Below are 22,678 nucleotides of genomic sequence, written 5' to 3' on the forward strand. Positions count from 1 at the left end.
GAAATTTTGGTGAAGTAGGTGTTTTTACCAAAGTAAATGATGAAAATAGGTGTTTTTCTCAAATAGTCAAGGTTTTCAGCAAGTGGGCTCCCCCTGAAAAAAAATTTCTGGCTACGGGCCTGACAGCCAGTTATCATAGCATGCTATAGGGGTGAGTGGTACGCCCCCGTGCGATATAGATGACTGTTTGTCAAGGCTGTACGTTCAGTCAAAGCCCTGCGACACAAAGTGTACGTGCGACGAGGAAGTAGTCACGATCTTGTTCCAGGCATCGACCGATTGCAGGGAGTTGCACTGAATCAGTTATCTTGGTGAATAAGTGGCCGACTCCTGAGGCAATCGTATTCCTAGGAGCTATGCTAGGAGCTGCTTGGCACATACCCGCTTTCTGTGGCGCATACCCGACGCGTTTCGTGCGGACGACACATGGCGCTACTAAAAATATGTGGCTCCGCCTCTGCTCCCTCCCTCCGGACAACGCCAGCCGCTCCGCCTTATGGCAAAAGAGAAACTTGCGCCAGCTCCTCCCCCCCCCCCCCCGAATTTCTCAATAAACGCACGCACGAACATAAAGGGCGGATTACCCCCGCCCTCTGAAAAAATTTCTGCCCCCTGCTTATGGGACAGGTTTCTTCTCAGATCACAGTCTGTCCATCGTCACACTTGGCTAGACGTACGCAGCTCCAGGGCCGTAACTAAGGCGGGGGGGGGGGGGGGGTTGAAGGGGTTCTGACACCCCCCGAAATTTTTTAATGCTTTAACTTTTAGGGTGACACTAAAATACTTTCACGCCTTCACAGCGACCAGCAGTTGCCAAAATTAGCTGTTCTACACACAAACAAACATACCCCGAAAAAAATTCTTGGGTACGGCCCTACGCAGCTCCTTGCACATCAGGAGCGCCGATAGACCATCCGGATAGTAAGCACAAGTTGACTTCCTTGAAGGTACTCCGTAATAGTGCGTGACGCGGTACGAATGTGACGTCAATGCAGGCGGCAGTGTTCGAATTTCTGAGGATGCCTCAGTGTCGTTTGCTCAGTTACACGATATTCTACCTTCCAAGCTGCTGTTCGTAAGCTAGCGCACTTATGGGACCCATTTGAAGGGTTCTTGAACCACTTTTCGAAGAAATTATCGGTTGACCTCGCCATCGGAGTTTATGCCTCACGAATCGATTCGCCGCAAGAATTTTCCGAATTCGTCAAGAATGAGCGGAGCCGCCGCGATTTGTCGCACGCTTTCTCTCTTCCTTCATTCCGACGAGCTAGCTGAAGCTACACAGGTAGGGATGACAAGGGGGAAAGAAGCTACGTCACGCGCGCGTCATGACCTTGAGCGCTCGTTATGAAACGCGATCCCTCCCGGTGTGATTCCGGGCCGCGCTGCTGTTGCTGGTGTGTAATTTTAGCACACTATAGAGCACGGCTTCCGGCACGTGGCGGCAACTCGTGGCGAGAAGCGTATAGGATCTAAACGTCGCTCTTGGTTTATGTCAGATATCAGCCAATAGCAGCAATCTGCTGTATACGACGCCACCCAGCCGCCGCCGGCAGCTTTGAAGAGAATGAGGACGTGCTTGAGAAAGTGGCAACTTCGTGCTCCGCTTGTGAACTCTCCTTACTGCGAACGACTGCAAGGTTTGGGTGAGCTGTTCCCAGCAGCGCCTGATTTCCGCTGTATGTGTTTCTTTAAGGCGATCGAAAGCCCTAAGTGCCTCATCAAACACGAAAGTTGACTGTCGGCGGCGTCGGTGTCAACAGGAGTGATGCAAAAAATCATCACTATATGACGTCACAGATCGCCAAAATTTGTGACGTCACATGATGGCGTCATCACATGACATCGTCGCTTGGTCAAAGATGGACCGATCACGGAGGCAGTGCACAACCAGGCAATGCCTCCGATCCTGGACGCAGTGCAAAACCACGTAGATGCAGAGGGTTTTCGGAGGGGGGCGGGGCCGGGATCAATACATCGGCTGAGAAGAAAAAGACTTTCGCATGCGAGTCGTCTTAGGCGAATGCATAAGGGAACCTGTGAGTTTTTTTTTTTTTTTTTCTTTTTCACCAAGCACGAGGGGTGGTTACACTTTTCACTGATGCGGAGATTGAGTGGCACCTCTAAACGATAGACCGGTTCCTGGTGGACCCCGACAATGGTGCTGCGTGGCAGGAGCTAGCAACTTGAGATACAACGACTGTGGTCGCACAAACACGTGCATTATCTTAAGGCAAAAGCCTTAGATGCCTCAAACGCGAAAACTGACCGGCGTCCCGCGGTGTCGGCGCCAACACGAGTGACGCAAAAGGCCATACTCACGTGATGACGTCACAGATTGCCAAAATGTGTGACGTCATCATGACTACACTATGCCATTACATCATGTGACGTCACATGAGTGACGTCATTGCATGACGTCGTCGCTTGGTCAAAGGTTGGGCCGATCACGGAGGCAGTACAAAACCAGGTGAGGTGCAGAACGCTTGCAACTACTCCGATCTTGGAGGCAGGGCCAAACCGCATTACGTGCGGATCCGAAAGCTTTCGGTTTGTGGCGGGGCAGGATTGATGCATCGACTGAGAGGAAAAATGCGACGGATTTCGCCTGCGAATCATGAATGCACGAGGGACCCTGTGATTTTCATGCAGTGCACGTGCTACGTTAGCCAGCAGTTACGTCATTTCGGAGTCCAACCAGTCGGCTGATGCCGAGAATGATAACCATTCGTTCTAAACACTGCGCGTCGGACGTGAGACTGTGAAGTGACCATAAAAGGCCGGTGAAGCAGTGCGGTCGCGGAGGAATCTGGAAGGTTGCTGTCGGTTGCCATCGGTCGCCCTTGAGATTGTGGCGAATGCATGGCGGTACAAGATATGTCGAAGCTTTCGACAAAATAAAGAAACGAAAAGAAAAAAAAAACAACATCTCGGCAGAAAACGACGTGTTACGTTTCTTTTTTTCATTCGTTCTTTCAAAAATTGTTATTGCTGCTCATTTCTTTTACAGCGGAGGTGTCGAGTAGTGTTGAGCTTTTCGTTATATCGCGTGGCGACACCAGAAACCTATCATCATCATGGAACGGCACGCGCTCTCTTCGTTCTCTTCTTCATTTTCTGCTTCGCTCCCAGAACACGTGCTCCCATTTGTCCGGCGTGGGATGAAATAACTCTGATGGGCGAGGGAACGAGCACAGAGTTAGAGAAAGAAAGAAATAGAGATGAAAAGAAAGAGAGAAATTGAGAGAAAGGAGGGCAAGAAAGAGAGAAAGAGATAGAAAGACAGAAAGAAGTAGGCACAAAAAAAAAAAGAGATAGAAAAATGGGAGAGCAAGCATAGTCATGTATATTATAGTATAGCAAGAGGTAGGAAAGGAAAGTGAGGGTGAGGAGGAGGGGAATGAGGAGGGTAAGGCCAACAGCTCCGCTGCTTCAGTCTTTGAGTCCGTAGCTGACCCGTTTTTTTTTTTTACATATTTCTCTAAATGCCCATCTTATCCTATCAAGCGTGGGGCCGTACTCCGTAGTGGTTATAAGGCGTGCGTAAAGGAAAGGAAGCGACCAAATCGTACATTTTTCACATATAAATAAAAAAAATAATGTGATTGAGCCTCTCAATTTCAGATATTCGTTCTTTGGGAGCCTCCGCGTTATCTCATTGTGACAGGGACGTCTCCGCTGTTGGGAAATCTTTAATTGATTTAGGAGCATCTTATGGCTAAACGGACATTATATTAATTTATTTTTATTATTAGAAACTTTCTCAACAGTTAAACAATTTCCGCGTGTAAACAAATTCTCTTAACGTATTAACTTATCCGTTTCTTGGTTCGGGATAGGTGTGAGCCATTGATGGAGAATGTCATAATCATTGAACATCCAACGAACTATAAAAAAAAATGAGTCCCACTGCTTCTGCATGGTAGGCAGTGCCGTGGTTTATATCTATGAAAAATTTTGTTCGCACTTGTTACGGTCAGCAGCACACGTTTTACAATGTATTGCACAGATAATTTCGAACCGTTACGCGAATGGCGTAGTCATGACTGGTGTAGTCAGGGAGGTTCACCCCCCCTCCCTTTTCGAAGATTTTTAAGTTTTGTATGTGCATATATACACGCAAACATACAAACACAGTTACGAACATACATAAACAAACATAAAAACAGCTGAAGCCCCCCCCCCCCCCCCCCCCCAGCGTAAAAAAACACTCCTCATTCCAAAGTGGGGCAAGCCCTCTAGCCTCTCGATCCATCCTGTGCACGGAACTACCGAGTTCTGTGCAAGAAAAGGTACTGGTAATATTGTTCAATGTAAATTAAAGCGCGGCTAGACCGACCTTGAAAACACTAGAGCTCAAAAGTTCACTTGACTCAATGATCGCGATTCGTTTTACAGTTTGATTGCAGTGTGGGGGCAAATATTAGAGGCAACGCCCTTTAGTCTATGCACGGAACTTCGTAAAATCCAACGTTCATTTTCACTTTTATTACAGGAAAGGAAAAGACAGCGACAGAAAAAAATCTGCTACATTGAGGTGCTTTACGAGCTGTCCCCGAAATCTTTTTGCAGCTCATGTGATTTTACAGTGTTTCTGTGATCGGGGCCATTGGAAGATTTCTGCGCCTCGCGTGGTTTTGCAGTGCCTCCGGGATCGGCCCACCTTTGACCAAGAGACGTTGTCGTCAAGTGACGATCACGTTATGGGACGTCATAATGACGGCGCAAATTTTATCGACAAGTGACGTCATGATGATCCTCATAGTGTGACGTTCTCACACGATGATTTCTTGCATCGGTCGTGTTGACGCCGACGCCGCCGACGGCCACTTCTCGCGTCTGATGAGACATCTACGGCTTTCGCCTTAACATGCTGCACCGATTTGAGCAAGTAAGCTTCATGTAGATACAAGCCTAACGTGCTTCAGATAGGTATATGCAGCAAAAATCAAGCGTGACATGGGTTTTGTGTATATTAAAATGTGCCGGTGCGGACCATGGAGTCAGTAGACACAACAGAGGGCGAGAGTTTACACGAACAGTGAGGTTACAACCGCACAAACGGGAGCGGACGGGAGCGCCCACAAATAGGATCGCACTGTACAGAACAACCACAGGCACTGTACACAAATCGCTGTTATCGCTTCTCAGTAAAGTCTCCATCGCCTTGCGATAAGGGTCCACTCGCAACAACTCCCCATTGACACGGCGACACAAAAGATCACGCTGCGGGCCGCACCACCCAGAAGCGTCAGCTTCGGAGAAAAGAAATACGGTAGCGACGTCAACGGTGGTGAGAGCGCGTCGCGCGTAAAGATGAAGCCGGCGGCGGTGAGTCACGGTTGAGGCTGCTCTGCGACTCCTATTATGGTGACCCCTGTCACGTGACTAGAAGAGCGGCGCGCCGCCGCTATCTGACGCGCGTTAGTGCCGACGGATGGCGCCACAGTCGCGGGCACGTGACTTTGGCACCGCGCTCTCCCATTGGCTGGCGCGCCAGCCGGAGCGATGCTTTTTCGTCAAAAGCCCTAAATAAACTTGGGCCTGTGGCCGCGGTTTGCTTCGGGAAGGTTATCCAACGGGCAACACCGCCGAAGGAACCTCAAGCCGAGCGTCTGTTTTCGACCGCTGGGCCGGAAAGGAAGGGGGTAACAAACAAAAAAAGCAAAGGACGGTGCACGACATTCGGAGATAACTTCTCGCCGCCGACGAAAAGAAGAAGGCCGATCAAGTTCCGGCGAAGCCCGTCTAAACGTTACACGCCGTTCGAACACGCTACCGACCGTCGACTTGACACCCGAACTGCAGCGACTGTATAGTGTTTCGCGGAAATCATCGCCTCTGGTGCTTTTGTAGTAGGGCGGCAAGGTTTGTTGGTTTTGTAGTTGCCGGGCCGAACCAGTGCTTTGCCATTCAAGATGGGAGACGCAGGACCTTACTCCGACGGCTACATGGAACAGGAAGAGGAGTGGGAGCGTGAGGGACTACTCGATCCGGCATGGGAGAAACAGCAACGCAAGGTAAGTCGGCTTTACCTTCTTAATCAAAGTTGTCTAATAACTCTCGTCTACCGGGATGGATCGAAAGAATCGCCTGCCATGTCAGAGAAGCGCACAACCGCGGGGGGCTGGGCACTGCCGTGCTATCGCAAAAAAAAAACCTTGATCTCGCAGAAAAAGAATCGGTGCTTCGATGTGTGTTCTAAAACCCCCAAAAAGCAGGATCGCTGTCGCATGTTTGGCCTCGATCTATCGCCTAGCTCGCTTCATCTCGCTAGCAGAAAACGCGCCGATCTGTTACATTACTCCGAAAGACAGTATCGTAGTCGCACGTTTCACTACTATCTCTTGTCGAGCTTCTCGGTATCTCGCTATTGTTTTGTGTGTGTGTGTTTGCTCGACGTGCTTTGATACTCGTGCATACCTTACGTACGCGAGTCAAAGCGTGGGCGAACGAGCTAGCCCTGCGAAAAAAAGCCGCCGTCAAAACACGTCAACGCAGCCCCGGCAGCCAGCAGGGGCGGGCGATTAAAAGACCCCTCGCCACGGGAGCGGCAACAGCACACGCAGCCAAATGTGTCTCGCTTGCAAGCGCACAGGAGGCCTAACGGATCGCGTTGCCTCGCCTTTTCCCAAGGTGGCCGAGGACGATCTTGTTTTGCTTCTTTGCGTGGCCCCTGGGATCAGTGCCTTTTATTTTTCCGTCGCTGCAGGCAGCGGACGCGCGAGAAGCAGAAGGCATTTTTGTTTCATTGTCGTCTGCTCGTCTTTTTTCGTCTGTCGCTTCGCAGGCGTGCCCACCTATTATTACGCTACGCGCTATATTAAAGCAGAAGACTTCTTGTCTCATTGTCGTCTGCTCGTGTGTAGCCGATTCGACAGGCGCGCGCGAAGAAACAGAAGGCATTTTTAGTTAGCATTGTCGTCTGCTCGTCTTTTAAAAATCGTCTGTTGGTCTTTTAAAAATCGTCTGTTGCTTCGCAGGCGTGCCCACCTATTATTACACTAGCCGCTGATTAAAGCAGAAGCAGTGCCGTCTGCTCGTGTTAGCCGAGTCGTCTGCTGCGTGTATGACCACGTATGATTGCTATTTCTGGCGAATTAAAACCACCGCAGCGGTTGACTTTCGTGAAGATTCTTTTTAAAATACGCGTGACAGGGAGCGGCCGCGACTGCTTCGATCTCTGGTGAAATAAATGTCCACCTATTATTACGCTACTCGCTAATCAAAGCAGAAAGCAGTGTCGTCTGCTCGTGTAGCCGAGTCGTCTGCTGCGAGTATGGCCAGGTATGACTGTTATTACTGGCGAATTAAAACCACCGTAGCGGTTGAATTTCGCGAAGATTCTTTTTAAAATACGCGTGAAAGGGAGAGGTTGCGGCTACCTCGATCTATGATGAAATCAATTATCGTAACAAAAATAGTGAACACAAGGCCAGGAAAGCGAAAGTCATTCAGTATACGGGTCTTGGCCAATCCCCACAAAACGAGTGTGTGACAATCACGTATGATTTCAACTTTTGTTCACTAAGAGCACGCGTGACGAGCGGATGTGTAGAACCATCCACTCTATTAAGCTGTTGAACGCATGTCTTTTATAAAAGAGGTCTCGTATTCCTGTGTCCGTTGCCTCTTTTGTGGCGTTAACTAGCGTCGTCAGCAGTGCAACACCGACAGGCCCCACAAGTAATCCTTGTAGTCTGATATCTATCCGTCCCTTCAGGTTTAAAAAAAAAAAAAAAAAACAAGTACCGGGGATTGTATTCTTATGGACTTACCAAAAACGTTGTCTGCGCTCGGAAGCATTGCAGTGTAGTAACGTTGAGTTTTCCGGTTCGTCGAATTAAGCGCATTCCGCCTTCGAAGCTGTTGACCGTGATCGGTTTTCGTTTGTCGCACGATACTGCATTCTTAGAGCTAGGTCACCACAGGTTTAGTTATTATTATGTTTTGATCGAGAACGATCGCAATAAATCAAACTATGTTAGCCTCGATGTCATTAACAATACATCATAGAAAATTATGCAGGCGACGGTCCTAACGAACAAGACTGTGCAAGGGAGCTCTCAGTGGAGGTTGCAATTGCATATCATTATTGCGTGGATATTACAAATACTAGCATCACTAAGAAATATAAGATTTGTACATAACAGCGACAATAGGGTGTACATATTGGAAATACAAGGCCAGTGCAGAAAGAGACGCAGGAACACCATGAACTGAACAGAATATAACGTTTCAAGGAATTTCCCGAGTCAGTTTTTAACGTGATGATGGATGTTAGAGACGTAAGTAAAATTTAATATGGGAAAATTTTGATATTAGAGACCTGGGTCATCCATAAACTGACCGCTTGAAAGAAAGAAAAAAAAAACCTGATTGAATATGTTTACTATGATTAGTAGAGACGTTATAGGCAGCAAATATTGTTAGCAGCAAACCTGCCGGGTACATTTCACCCTGTACAGCTGTCTATGCTTTCTTCTTCTTTATGCCGCCCCTTCTTCTTTGTTTGATTTAAATATTTTTTTTCTTGCTCATGGCTCCCAAGACGCGAGGAAAAAGTTAGCAGCGCGTTTCGATGTATCTTTCCCCGTCGTCCGCTGACCCAGATCTGGGTTGAAGGAATCGAAAAAAATATAAAACAAAAACTACATCTCCCCGCTCCTTCGCTCTTACTACGTGGTCTGGTGATATAAGAGGCAGGGGAGCAAGTGTCCTTTCTTTAGTTCTTTTTGTATTGGCAATCCTGCTTGCTGAATACTTTCCTTTGATGCGGTTAGAGTTGTACCATTGGTAAGGGAGGCGGGGAGGGGGGGGGGGGTGGAGTTGCGTTTGGACTTGTCCGGTTTCCGATAGGTAGGTAGGTACGTAAGTAGGCGCGTATTTCATTTCCATATATATACTTTTTTTAATCGTAGCAAAATGGCAAGTTGGGCTAGTTGGTGCGTATTCATTTTTTTAAAGGGAAAACATCGCACAGAAAAACTTATACAAGAAAGAGGTTTTCTCTCTCTTTCTGTATTAGCACTCGGGGACTGCCTCCTTGTTTAATGCTTTCTTTCGCTTCTGTCGGAGTTGTACCATTGGTAAGAAGAGGGGGGGGGGTGCGTTTGGAGTTCTCCATTTCCGATAGGCAGGCAGGCCGGCACGTCTGTCATTTTGTTTCTTTTTGTATTAGCAATCCGTGACTCCCTCCTTGTTTAATACTTTCCTTTGGTCCTGTCGGAGTTGTACTATAGGTTGGGGGGGGGGGGACGCACGAGGGGGGCTGCGTTTGGAGTTGTCCGGTTTCCGATAGGTAGGTAGGTAGGTCGGTAGGCACGACGTTGTAGTAGATCTCGCCGTTGCTCACGGAGTGGAAGGTGCGTGCTTTCGTGTCGCTGTCGGCCTAGACCTGTCTCACTACTACGGTTCAGGAAATGCGACGTTAGGTGGAGAGGGGGGGGGGGGGAGGGTTATGGGTAAGAGCCCACGCGTAGCCTTGTTTCTTGAGAGAGATCAATCGGTGGCTTGGAGTACGGCGAGATGACAGTACTGTTTCTTTTTTTTTTAGTTTGAACTACTTAGCTTTAGATACCACATGTTCGAGGTAACGTTAGTTAGGCTTAATGAACAACAACGAAAAAACTATTGAAAGGAAACTGACGGAATATAAGGTTAAGAGATTGGGGCGCGTAGCCAGATAATTTTTCTTTCCTGCGGGGGGAGGGGGGTTTCAACCACCCTTTGTGTACGTTCGTACTTATGTTTGTATGTGTGCGTCTACACGCACACGTGCAAAATCAAAAATTTCCGGGGGGTGCAACTCCCCCCCCCCCCTCCTTCCTTCCTTCCTTCCTTCCTTCCTTCCTTCCTTCCTTCCTTCCCTCTGGCTACGTCTCAGAAATATGCAGTGTTCGCTCATCGGACCTGTTCCGCAAACAATAACCCAAATATTTTAGTGCACATTTCTTGTCCGATCAAATGAAAACGACGACAAAAAAATAAAATAAAAAGAACAATCAACAGCTTGGCTGAATTTGGCTGGGACATTTAGCATGTATGCGCAGATGAACCGCAATACCGAATGCGTTGCACACCCTCCTATAACGTCCAGAATTTTCCGTATAGACTTATACGAATTTTCGCTTCATCTGCAGGCGTTTCGAACGACAGTTCATCGAAGCAAGAAATGTTCTTGTTAACTGCTGTCGTCTTCGCGAGAAAGTTTCGGTTGTCACTCATCTAGCCGCACCGTTTGGAAGTCCTGTGATCGCGATAGGTCACGAGAGGGGCGCACTTGGTTCGATAAAGTCTGTTCGTGCAAGTGTTTGAGGTTGTCGAAATGTGCAACAGCACACAAAAGCTTGTTACTGAGGCAGTGCGTTGGTCAGTCAGTCAGTGTTATTCACTGTTTCGTTGGCTCACATGCTGCTTCCAAACGTAGGGATCGTCCTTCGTAAAATGCGCGCGTGTATTTCAAATTGTCCAAACGTGTTGTGTGGTCAGATCGAACTTAAAAGAAAGAAAAAGAATGCGTGTTGTAATTGGTTGTACTTTTAAATGTTCCGGACGTAACGTTAAACACTAATTGAAGAACAGAATGTCGTGTATTATTCGCTGAGGCTTCTATTCCAGCGCAATTGCTGTATTGAGTTGCGAATTTAAATCGAAATTTTCGATCACGTTTAAGAGTTATTTGTGAATTGCAGTTTTGAGAATGGGGCTTATGGTCAACGCAATCTTATGGTCAACGCAACGTAAAAAAAGCTTGCGAAGTACGGCGACTCCGTTACGTGCCTCGGCGACAGCTTTAATTAACGAGCGCGACTTGCTTCAATATCGGTCGCGGCTCGGTGCGATGAATCTCCAGCGGTGCGTTGCACATCGCTGCGTCGGCACTTTAACATCGGTTTCTGGGCCCTGTTATCTTTCCTTCTTATCCGGCCTGACCGGGAACCATTACTTATCGAGTTCCCTGTTGATTGCTCTCGGAGTCGAAAGAGGGAGATAAAAAAAAAGTCAGCAATGATATTGCCTTCGTTGTGTTACGTTGAATAAGTGTGTTCCAATGGGGGGAAAAACGAGAAAGTTCTGTGGGGCTTCAATCAATCAATCAATCAATCAATCAATCAATCAATCAATCAATCAATCAATCAATCAATCATCCATAATCTGTCTGTGTTTCTATGGTTTCTTTAAAGTGTCTGTCTGCATTTCTATGGAACCGAAATTATATTGAGTCCCGCGTATATATTGCACGATGTCGATGTTCGTTGAAGAACACCAGACAGTAAAATTTCCGAAGCCCTCCGCTACGGCGTTCCTCATAATCATATCGTGGTTTCGGCAAGTAAAAAAAAAGCCTGGTATTATTATTAAGGCGAAAGCCTTAAATGCCTCATCAAACGCGAAAACTGACCGTCGTGTCAAAACGAGTGTTGCAAAAAATCGTCACGTGTTGACGTCACCATAATTAAGACGTCACCATGTTGTCACACATGATGACGTCATCACGACATCGTCGCTTGGTCGAACGCGGGCCGATCACAGAGGCAGTGCAAAGCCAGATGGGGTGCGGAAAGCTTGGAATGCCTCCGATCCCGGAGGCAGTGCTAAACCACGTTAGGTGCAGAAAACTTTCGGAGGCGTGGGGGTTAGAATCAACACATCGACTGAGGAGAAAAAGGCGATGGCTTTCGCCTTCGGGTCGTCTTACGCGAATACACGAAGGAAACTGAGTTTTATTGACTGTCGATCGATCACTTCAACGATATAGACCAATCGATCAATGAGCTTCCAATTGCACTCCAAGCGACTGCTAGCCGCGGCACCTTATAGTCCAACGGTGTGCCGATTCTCCCGTATTTCTATACGATCGAACTGTATTAAGACCGGAGGCGTCTGCCATCAAGGATGCGACGACTGAATTTTGTAACGCAGCTCACGTTCGGCGCCCGGTGTGCTGTAGCCTCGACTGCGTCGCGCGTTCACCTTATCGGCGCGCTTGAAACACTTCCTCCGACTCTTGATTTGGCACTGCAGTCGCGCGATCGAACCGTTTTGCGCTTACTCCTTAAGAGGTGGCTTGCCTTTTAGAGGACCTTGGACAAGTGCTCAGAGAAGTTGGTTACATATAGATGTGACGTTCTTTCTTTTTCCGAGAAACTTGGGATGCCTGAAGCGACTGCACGCTCTTCGATTCGCCGACTCGATGCGATCCGCGTTCGACTGATTCCATTTCTTGAAAGCCGATAAGAAAGTTTGAAAGGGTTACACTCTGCACTATAGACGATGTTTTGATGCGACACGTTTTATGCGAATGCGAGTCTGTTTGAAAACATTTCGCATGTGCTTCATACGGTGTAAACTAAACGACTCACGACGCACATTTACGGCGCATATATTATGACGTCACCAGCTTTCGCTTTATGATAATGCATAGATACTCACAATCCGAGGTTTCCTTAATTGAATTCAAGAATGCATTAAAAGATTATTTGTTAAATTTTTCATGTCCGCGCTTCTGTAGTGGTGAAGAATTGCGTTTCTTTACACTGTATTTATATCTGATGTTCTTCGGTTTCTTGCTTTCATGCATTTCTAGATTGCTTTTTTATATCGTTATGCATACTGTTATTTCCTACTGGATATATCGGTCATTTCGTTCACACGGCTGCTAACACTTGTATTATTTGTGTGTAGCCTTCCTCAAGGTTTCCGTTGCGGTGTTAACACATTGGGACCCTCGTCTGTGTATTTTATATGATGTAATTAACCCGCGATTGGATAAAAAAAAAACTTACTTGATTGATTCACTCATTTATTAATTCACCCAATGAGCTTCATATCCATCATTGAGTATTTTGTAACTGCAACTGTCGCTTCTTCTTCCTGAAGGGCTTACATACGTAATTTCCACGGCTGCTAAAGTCGGAAGGAGATTAGAGAAGGAGCATATATCCAGTAACTTTTTACTTCACCCACTTCGCCCCTCTTAATGGAGAATCCTGAGCACGCCTATGCTTACTTGCATGCTGTCTCCTATGTGTGGCTCGTGGGCACAGCACAGCTCGCTTTAAAGAAGCCCTTAGAATAACGGACAGCGGCTTCTTCAAGTATGTGTGTCTCCGCGTCTGTCGGCGCTGCTTGTGGCAAACGGAAGCGAAAACGACTCCTCTCTTCTTCTTCTTTACCTTCCGCACGTTTCGCTCCCCCCCCCCCCTTCTTCTTCAGGAACCGTCCGCAGGAGTACTCCGTCCGGCGGTTTGGGGTCCTAAGCCTAGCGCGAACCCTTCCTCCTGCGCCCCCGCCTCTCTCAGCCAGTTTGGTTTTGGCGCACGGTTCCGTTCCCGATTTGGTCCTGGGGAGGAACTCCGTGCGCCGCTCGTTCTCTTCTCTCTCCTTCTTCTCTCTTTCTGACTCGAAGCTTGCCTCCTTCTTGGTTTCGTGCCCCGTCTCAGATGACACGGTGCTCGCTCTCCGCATCCTCCATGATGGGTGCACCGGCAGCTAGCGTTCAGGCCTAACCTACGAGGTTTAGGTTGAGGTGCCGTGCCGCTGTCTTTTGTTTTTTTTCTGCAGGCTTCTGTTTTGGCTCGTTGTAACGATTGTTTTTACAGGACGGCCTCCCTTTATGGAAGATTTTTTTTCTATTCGACACATGGGCGCCGCCACCTTGGGCTGTAAAGCGAATGTTTTCCTATTTTTAGCGACGTGAATTAATGAATATGGTCAGGAAATGTCGAATGCACCAACCCAGCCGTTCCCGGGCGTACGCGTCTACCGCAGCACTGTTCGTTTCGTCGTTAGCGATACAAAACGACAATGGGTATACAGCCCAATATGGCGGCACCGAAACCCGTCCGTAATATATTCTATACAGCCTCGCGCATCACGTCTACGTCTCGTAGTTCTGTCAACTCATTAAAACATTGGCCTCTGTTTCTGGCCTCATATTCGGCCACTGTAAAAACTATAGTTTTTACAGTGGCCTAGTATGAGACAAAAATGATGAGGCCAAATGATAGCAGACACGATAGCAAATGAAAGCATAGCAGACAATATACCGAAATGCAGCAGACGATTTGCCGAAAATCGGAAGGGGCAGACGACGCCGTCGTCCGCGCATTGCTTTTAGGTGTCGCTCTGGAACACGAGGTACAGTGGTAATCGACACTGATATGCAGCGAACGATATTGAAAGTTGTAGACGTGACGTCTGCTGTAGTCGTGTTGCCTTTAGGTATCGTTTAACAGGAAGTGCGGCACAATGGCAGACGACACCCTAAAGCAGCAGACGATCGATAACAAAAGTCCGAGGTGTTGGACGCGTCGTCCGCTGCATCTGTAGTATTGCGTCTAGACATTGTAAGCACTATTAATGTACGTCATCGTTCTCCTTTGTATCTGTAATCATCCCTGATGTTTTTCGGGTCTCAGCTGGGGCAGTGCCGGTGGATTGTCTTGTCTGTCTTCTGCGCACAAAGTGAGAAGTAGCAGACGATTTCCGCGCTCGTAATTTCTGGCGCTTTACTTGCGCGTGAAGTGACTAGACGTATCAGAGGTGTACATAAATTATGGCGAATTCCATTGGGAGGGCAGGAACACTCAAAAGTACGCTGAAAGTGCTCTCTTCAGAGCCGGCGTGTTGCAGTGGTCGCACAGGAGTAGGAGTACTGTCATCCAGTGGTACAGATCTAGAGCCCTTTTGCTGCGCCGAGAGCAGCCAGGAGCAGTTTGAAGTGCTCTCGCCTGAAAAGCATAGTAGGCGGTGTACGAAGAGAGTCACGTGACATCTAAATGTCACATTCTCCTTATTTTCTTTCATTTTACTTCAGCCGGCGAGCGCGGCGGCGGCAATGACAGCAACCATGCGTAGTTTGACACCACTGATATTGACCCTATTTGCGCTATTTATACGAGCAGCGACGATGACGACTACGAAGTGTACGCAGCTATATATGTTTGCTGGATACGCCGTTACACAAGCGTACATGCTACCGGAAGATTTTAGGCGTATTGTGCTGCTGTCCCGCGGAGAATGGCGGGGCTTCGAATGTTTTGATCACGTGGTATGTTTCTCCCCACTCGTCACCCTCTCACCTGCTGTCCGGAAGCGTGCCGCATTCCAGTGGCATATCGAGTTGCTTCACTGCTCGGCCCCCCACCCACTCCTCACTGCACGACTCCTCTACTCCTGTTCTCTCAATGGAATTCGCCATTAGACACAACACGTGTTGCCATAACGTGTGATCGTCTCGCTCTCGCGAGACAGTCGCCGTTTTCCGACGATGTACACTCATTGGGCTTGCTTTGAGTTTCAGGTCTGTGGCTGTGTAGTGCATGCCGCCCGTCACGCGGTATATAGTGATGTATGTTGTTAGTGGACTTGTAGTTTACGCTCCAGCTTAAAAATATCTCGGGCGGAGGTTTGCCGGAGCTGGCGCTCCTTCTGCTTTCAGGAACGCCGAAAGTAACAGACGATGACTCGTGGAGTAGCAGACAATAACGATAACCTGTGCCCGTATTCACAAAAATATCTTACAATAAAAATTTTAGTAAGATAATATTTCAAGAAATCACAATGCGGGACATGTCACTAGCGAAGCCGGCTGACCAATGGGACAACGCACTTACAAAAGAGAAGTTTTCTGAATTCGGACGGTCCTCGCCACATTGCTTTTACAGAGCCTATTGGCAGACTTCGAGATGCATTATTGCTTATTTTTGGCGAATGCATCTCAGAACGGCTCCTTCAATGCGCAAAGTGGTGAACTAAGGTAATTTCAGTAAACTGGACCGAGCTACAACCCAGTGATTTTGTTTTAAGCAGTGCCACCGTAGTCGTATGCGCGATGCAAAATTTTAAGCTTCACAGCTTTGGCCTTTCGACGTGTCACTGAAGGAAATCGCAAAGTCCGTGCATGAGACAGTTATTTGAGGATATATAGGGGAGCAATATCTGACGTAAAGCTCGGCTACGTGAATCACCGTATACTTATTTTGGTCCATATCAAATTGGTTTGTTCAGGATGCATATTGAAGGGGCGGAATTGCGTTCACCCGGAGTGCACAGATAAACATGACGTCATCCTCCCGAGTTGCTCTTTGACTTCTTCCGTAATACGTGACCATATGCGGATGCCATGCGATCATACGGATGTGATGCTATACATCACAGAGCTCTTGGTTCCGTAAGACTATAGGTCCGCTCCGGAAGCGTCACCTTCTATGACGTCACCTTCGTCACTGACTGTTCAGTTATCTTCTGCCACCTTCTTTTGTATGTAGTACAGTCGCATATTGGAAACGTTGATATGCTGTGAAAATAAAAATTAAAAGAAATTACGTTCGATAGCATGCCGCATCGAGACGACCCGTTCGCGAGATGCCGCTGGCTTCTCGTTTGGTCGCAGTATTAGCAGTGTAATTCGCGGACGGCATATTACGTGACGTCATATTGTGTTTATGCAGCAGGGGCAAAGCAGACGAAAACACTGGGTAAACAGACGACAGAAAACGCGAGCGCTGCTGGTTTCGTCTGCTCGTTAAATCGTCTGCTCGCCGTATACTTTTTTCGTCTGCTTTTGCCCGGCTTATACGCTTGTCAAACAGTCTTTGGTCCGCGCCAACTGTATAGGCCGATCGCGGCGCCTGTTAGCCGTGAAAAGGTCTACTCTGTGGTGCCACTAAACTTGAAAAAAAAAAAAAAAAAATATATATATATATATATATATATATATATATATATATATATATATATATATATATATATATATATATATATATATATATATATATATATATTGGTACTGCAGGTCATAAAGTTTCCTACAATATTTACTAGAGAGAATTGTGGCGCTGTAATCGTTGAGGCACCATGCGAATGATGGGTATAGTACATGGATTTGCCTAGTCTTCGTGTTTGCGGCTTCGAACGCGCTTGGGGCTTTGTTTATTGTCGTGTTTTGGGTTCTGTTTGAAAGAATAGCTCGTTGTGGGGAACCTCGTGAGCTGATTTGAATTGGTCAGCCTGAAAGGCTCAAAGTGGTGAAGTGCGCTGCCGAACTTTTGCTGAACTTCGTCTTGCGAAGAACCGGCTTACGCTTAGCCACACTAAGCCGAAAGAACGAAGCTTAGGAAAGTATACGTGTACTACCCATCATTCCCATACTGGCCAAAGCGCTATGCTTTGCAGCTCCCATAGACACTAGCGCCACATTTCCCTCTAGTGTACTACTATTATGAAACTCTATGCTACAGATTCCAAGTGTAGCGGCATCGGAGCGGTTCGCTGTATATAAAACCGCATCTGCCGCTGCGCATCGCACGGAAAACAAAAGCCGACCGTGACAGTCTGTGCGCAGTTAGTCCTGCCAGTGCCGTGTCTTTTGTTTTTATTATTTTTTTTCTCGCCTATGCGCGCGTCACGACGCAAATCGAAGCACAGCTGCGTCGCTTCCGGAGTCGGCGGACTTGCTCAGATTCGTAGTGGTATGCTATTGGATGCGCATGCAGGCTGTAGAGGTGCCTGTCGCGTGTTACCGTCGTGACAGCTACAGGCGCCATGATGTTTATCTTGCGCGGTGCTGTTGGAAATGCTTTGTACGATGTCGTATGAGGAATCGCGCGTGGTCGGTGTGTGTGCTGCAATACTGTCAAGGTATAGCGCCATCTATATAAGCGCGGCACTAAGCGGAAGCGTTTAGATATGCAGTATTTGCCACACTCTCTGTATACTATAGACATTGAAGTTTGTGACCCCGCATCAATTCAGCCAAAAAAACTTTTCCGTCGAACATAGGCAGACAAAAAAAAAATAAGAGAGGAAGAAGAAAACATTGAAAGAATGGTTCACCACTTACTTTTTTATAATGTACGTTTTTCCCAAATGTGTTTTGCAGGTATTTTTTTCCCCCTGCTTTTGTTCAAAAGCTTTTCAGACAGAAATTATGCGATAGCATACTGTACGCTATAAGTTGTTGATAACGTTATTGAAAACAATGTTGCGTAAACTCCCATCACTGAATACACACCGCTAGACCTGTAACGTATATTTAAATAAATAAATAAATAAATAAATAAATAAATAAATAAATGAATAAATCGATTCTCGTTTTCCCATCCCATATCGCGTACGTCAGCTTATGTCGATAAAACTGGACAGACAGATCGTCGACCTTTCCTGTGCAGCAACTGCCGCGCTGACAGCCAGTCGAACCTGCGACCTCCCGCTTACCGTGAAGCAGAACGTCGCTGCCAAGTGTCATTGTTAATAACGCAGTCTGTTATTTATACATAACGGATAGATACAGAGAGAGCACATGCGCGTGCGCATTGCAGTGCGCCGCGGGATGATGTACGTGTTTGTGGCTATATATACATATGACAGGGACTGTGGCTTTGGTTCCATCGTATACGCTTCCGGTGTTTCGTACGAAACAGCGGCCGCCGTATTCCTGTACACGTGCCGCGTGCACAGATGCGGAATGCGGTATGCGGGGAGGAACAATGCAGAACATGGCGAAAAACAAACGCCCGCGCGCATTAAGATAATAAAGAAAAGAAAGGGGGGGGGGGGGGCACGGTGAAATATGGCTCGACTGTCAGTGAAGAACACGAATACTACTTATACATATATACGAGGTATAGATATTTCGCATTTTTGTAATGCTCGTCAACCTCGCGCAGCTGCGTTCGCGGCTGTGGCCCCTTTTTTTTTTTTAGAAATAAAGAAAGAGTGTTGGCTCGGCAAATCTGGGTTTGTGTTGTCCATTAGACTCGCTGGCTGTCCTGCAAATTACAAAACATCAACAGGAAAACCTGGGGGTTGCATGCACGAAATTGGACTTCAGCGCGAAACGGTCTCGTTACAAGCTGTTACGAACAGGCAAAATTCAGAAGGACTCGCTCAGTAGCCCAGTGAACGGCAGTTTCAATGCAGTACAAACAAACGCACAGCACGTTAAACTCAGAGTTTGGTGCAGACAGTGACATTTTAACTCGATTGCATACGCGCGGATCGCAGTCAGGTGCCCGTTAAGCAGCAGAAGATCCGGAACGGGCTCGAACGCGACGGAGAGCTCCTGCGAGGTTTAAACCGCTGCACACACAGCGACGGCTGTGTTGCAGGCGATGTAAGCGGTGGCGTTAATTTTTTGAAGTTTTCGCTTCGTCCTTTTTGCTTACATGAAACGCCGACCGCTACACGGAGGTAATCCAGGTTCTTGAGCTCTTTCTGTTGATGCGAGCGAGCCAGAGACGCCGGTGCTCCGACAAACTTTCGTGCGGTCGCATGCCGAGTTATCACTTTCCACGGTAGAGCCCGGTTCTTGGCCCAGGTCCGTTTTCTGTCCCTCTTCTGCAGCCATTCGCCCCCATTGCCGCCCCCTGTTATGAGCCCCCCCGAAAATTCGGACCTGCACACGCACCCAACGATAACACCGTTCACCATCTGCGCCACCTATCCCACATCCAGTTGTGACGTCCGTGAAAACTATAGTGTAGAGCTGCGTTCCAGATTGCCAAATGCACCCAGTGTGTTTTGTTTGTTTGTTTTTGTTTTTTTCTGGCTGCTGCGCTGGCGCCAACATGTGGAATTCGACCTTGACTTTGACCTTCGGCTCATTCAGAGCGTGACGACGGTCTGAACGCTCCCCCCTTTCCCACAGGTTGGCTCCCCCGTTCGCGCGATTATTTACATCGATATTTCGTGTTTCGAAACGCTGCAGCGTGCGGTGGGTGGTGCTCCGCGCGGAAGTGGTTTCACGTTTTTTTTTTTGCGATCGTTGTCGTCGAAGCACGCCCGAGCTTTTCATGTAACCAGCGAGCGCGGCGCTTAGCGTTTTGAGTGAGAAATATGCGTGGCTTCCCCAGTGTGCGGTTTAGCAGACGACTCAAGCTCGGGCTTCTTCGAGCAGACGGACGCGAAATGCTTCGTATCGTCTGTTTTTTGCCTTGTAGCAGACGACGCAAAAATAAAAAAAAGAAAAAAACTGGCGGTTTCCTTGCGCGTCTGTAAAGGTTCATTTCGATCACTTCGGTGCAGCACCAGAGTTGCACTCGTGCAACACGGTGTCGCCTGGATTGTTAGGTTTCGCACATTGTGTGGCCTTTAACTTTTTGTGCAAGCGACACTCCGATGTTAAAAAAAAAAAAGATTAAAATGTCCGCGACGCAGCTTCCGGACCGAAAACACACACACACACACACGCACACACACACACACACACACACACACACACACACACACACACACACACACACACACACACAGAGAGAGAGAGAAAACAACTTACGCTCTTTTCATCTTTTCTTTAGCCAATCTTTCACTGATATATGTGTAGTGTAAAATCTCCTAACACCAGCTTGTTTTCAATAGTCCTCTGGCAACCCTGTAATCCGGAACTCTTACCACTGGCATTCTCATCGCAATAAACATCAGTCTTTCGAAAACGAACAACGATGGCGTGTGGCGTCTCTTTCGTCTCCCAATAGTTTCTTTATTTTGGTGCCGAAACCCGGGAGCTGAAGCGATCATCAGTTCAGCGTTACAAAGAGGTCATCATGCGTCGGCATTCCGACGGACTTTACCGTTAACACAACGATCCTTGGACGTGCAACCGCCTTGGACTTCACGGTTCTAACAACGAGGCCTAACGACGCCACAAGCCACGCCCTGTGAAACTGAAACCTAAAGCCAGCGGCGAAGAAAGACTCTACTTACCTCCGAGGTCATTCGTGGTACTGAAAGCAACGCAACGACGGAGGTACGATGGAACGACTTAAGAAAAAACGAAGCGCTCTGAGAACCCAAGCGACGAAGTTGATATCCGAAGCAGATTCATCGCTAGAAGCACAAGCAGACGAAACGACACTGAACGTGCTGTCAGCAAGACTCGGCGCCCTCCTAACACAGCTGAACGAGGTGGACGCTGCTGTCGAGCCGCTTCTGCCAGACGAAGAAGCCGAGGAGAACTACGCACGTACCATCGCGTACAACGACAGAATAATAAGCTACGTCGCAAGGCTCAGCCAACAAGCCGGAGCGCAACGAGCGAACGCCATCACAGCAGCGGAGGCGTCACGGGCCCCTCGCAACGGGAACCTGAGAGCCAACGGTTCAAAGGTGAAGTTGCCGAAACTCGAGCTGCAGCGGTTTAGCGGCGCCGCCACGGAGTGGCAGCCCTTCTGGGAGCAGTACCAGCAAGCCATACACGACAACGACGCTCTTTCCGACGGAGATAAGTTTTTGTATTTACAGTCGGCGCTTTCTGGGAGGGCAGCAGCGGCGGTGGCCGGTATACAAGCGACCGCAGCCAACTATAATACGGTCATCGAGCTGTTGAAGGAGCGTTTCGGACGCACAGATGTGCTCATCCAGGAGCATCTTACGCAGTTGCTGGACCTCCCAACTGTACGAAGCGGGCAGGAGGTAAGAGACCTACGTCGCCTCTATGACCACATGCAGCGAAATATAGCCGCTCTCACGGCACTTGGAGTTCAGACAGGCAGCTACGGAGCAATGCTCGCCTCCGCACTTTTGCGAATGCTGCCAGGCGAACTAGTGGTAGAATATCACAAACATTGCTCTGCAGAGAAAAAAGAGGATAGCTTGTGCATTGCGAGTTTGCAATGTTTTCTCAAAAACGAAGTGGAGAGCCGGGAAAAGGCGTTGCAATTTGGGCACAGAGAAGGAAAAGGCAGTAGTACAAAACCACGTTTTGATAACGAAAGGTCCAGAGCTCCGAGGGCGTCAGCAGCTTCACTCTTAACGGCTAGTGATTCCAAACAGAAAGAGCCTTGTGCGTTTTGTGCCGCTAAGGATCACGTGACGAAGGAGTGCCAGACGCCGCTTTCTCTTGAAGAAAGAAAAGGGGCACTCCTCAAAGCTGGCAGATGCTTCCGATGTTCTATTAAAGGGCACACATCGCGAGAATGTCGCAACAAAGGAGTAAAGTGTAAAATATGCAGTAAGAGGCACCTTACTCAAATGTGCAATCCTGCGTGGAAGCCTGCTGCTAACACAGCAACCGAATTGCACTCTGCGACAGGTAGCAAAGATGACAAAACGACAACTGTACTGCTCCAGACAGCTCAAATATGGGCAAAGGGTACCAAGCGAAGACTGCTCACCCGTGCACTATTTGATGGCGGAAGTCAGAGAACATTTGTGACAGAAGAACTGTCACGTCAGCTGAATTTGGAAGTACTTGGTGAGGAAGACATTACCATTTTTCCCTTTGGAGGAGCAGACAGTGCCATTAAGAAAAAGCGCAGGCGAGTACGACTTTGGTTGAGGAGTCAGTATGACAGAAAAGAACACTGTCTCGAGGCCTTGGAGATACCTGAGATCTGTTCTGACGAGCTTCTTGTGCCCGAGAAGGTGATGAAAGAGGTCAAAATGAAAGTGGCTGACTTAGCTGACGTTACCTTGCCGCCTGCACAATTAGAGCAAAATGGCATTGGTATACTGATTGGCGCTGACTACTATTGGAGTCTAGTGATCGGCGAAGTGCAGAAGCTTCAGGGTGGCCTAGTTGCAATTAAAACACACTTCGGGTGGACACTGCAGGGCACAGTGCCGTACCGCAACACCAGTGCAACGGTAGCTGTCCTTCGAGCCGTTGTTGCGGAAAACAAATGTGCATTGACGACTCAGCTCAAATCTTTCTGGGAGCTCGAAAGCATGGGTA

At 48.0% G+C, this 22,678-nt stretch overlaps 1 protein-coding gene across 2 annotated transcripts in view; it reads left to right on the forward strand.

The window, feature by feature from the left end:
• The first annotated feature begins 5,524 nt into the window (after positions 1–5,524).
• LOC119374128 (alpha-actinin) overlaps positions 5,525–22,678 on the forward strand; it is a 98,271-nt gene continuing 81,117 nt past the window's right edge. The window contains exon 1 of one of the 2 annotated variants that reach the window (XM_037644193.2): positions 5,525–6,020. In XM_037644193.2, coding sequence (XP_037500121.1) covers positions 5,919–6,020 — 102 coding nt within the window. In that variant the 5' untranslated portion in view covers positions 5,525–5,918. The remainder of the gene's footprint in view (positions 6,021–22,678) is intronic. The other variant, XM_037644194.2, reaches the window with a different exon arrangement.

Source organism: Rhipicephalus sanguineus, chromosome 11, assembly GCF_013339695.2.
Source record: "Rhipicephalus sanguineus isolate Rsan-2018 chromosome 11, BIME_Rsan_1.4, whole genome shotgun sequence".
Lineage (NCBI taxonomy): Eukaryota > Metazoa > Arthropoda > Arachnida > Ixodida > Ixodidae > Rhipicephalus > Rhipicephalus sanguineus.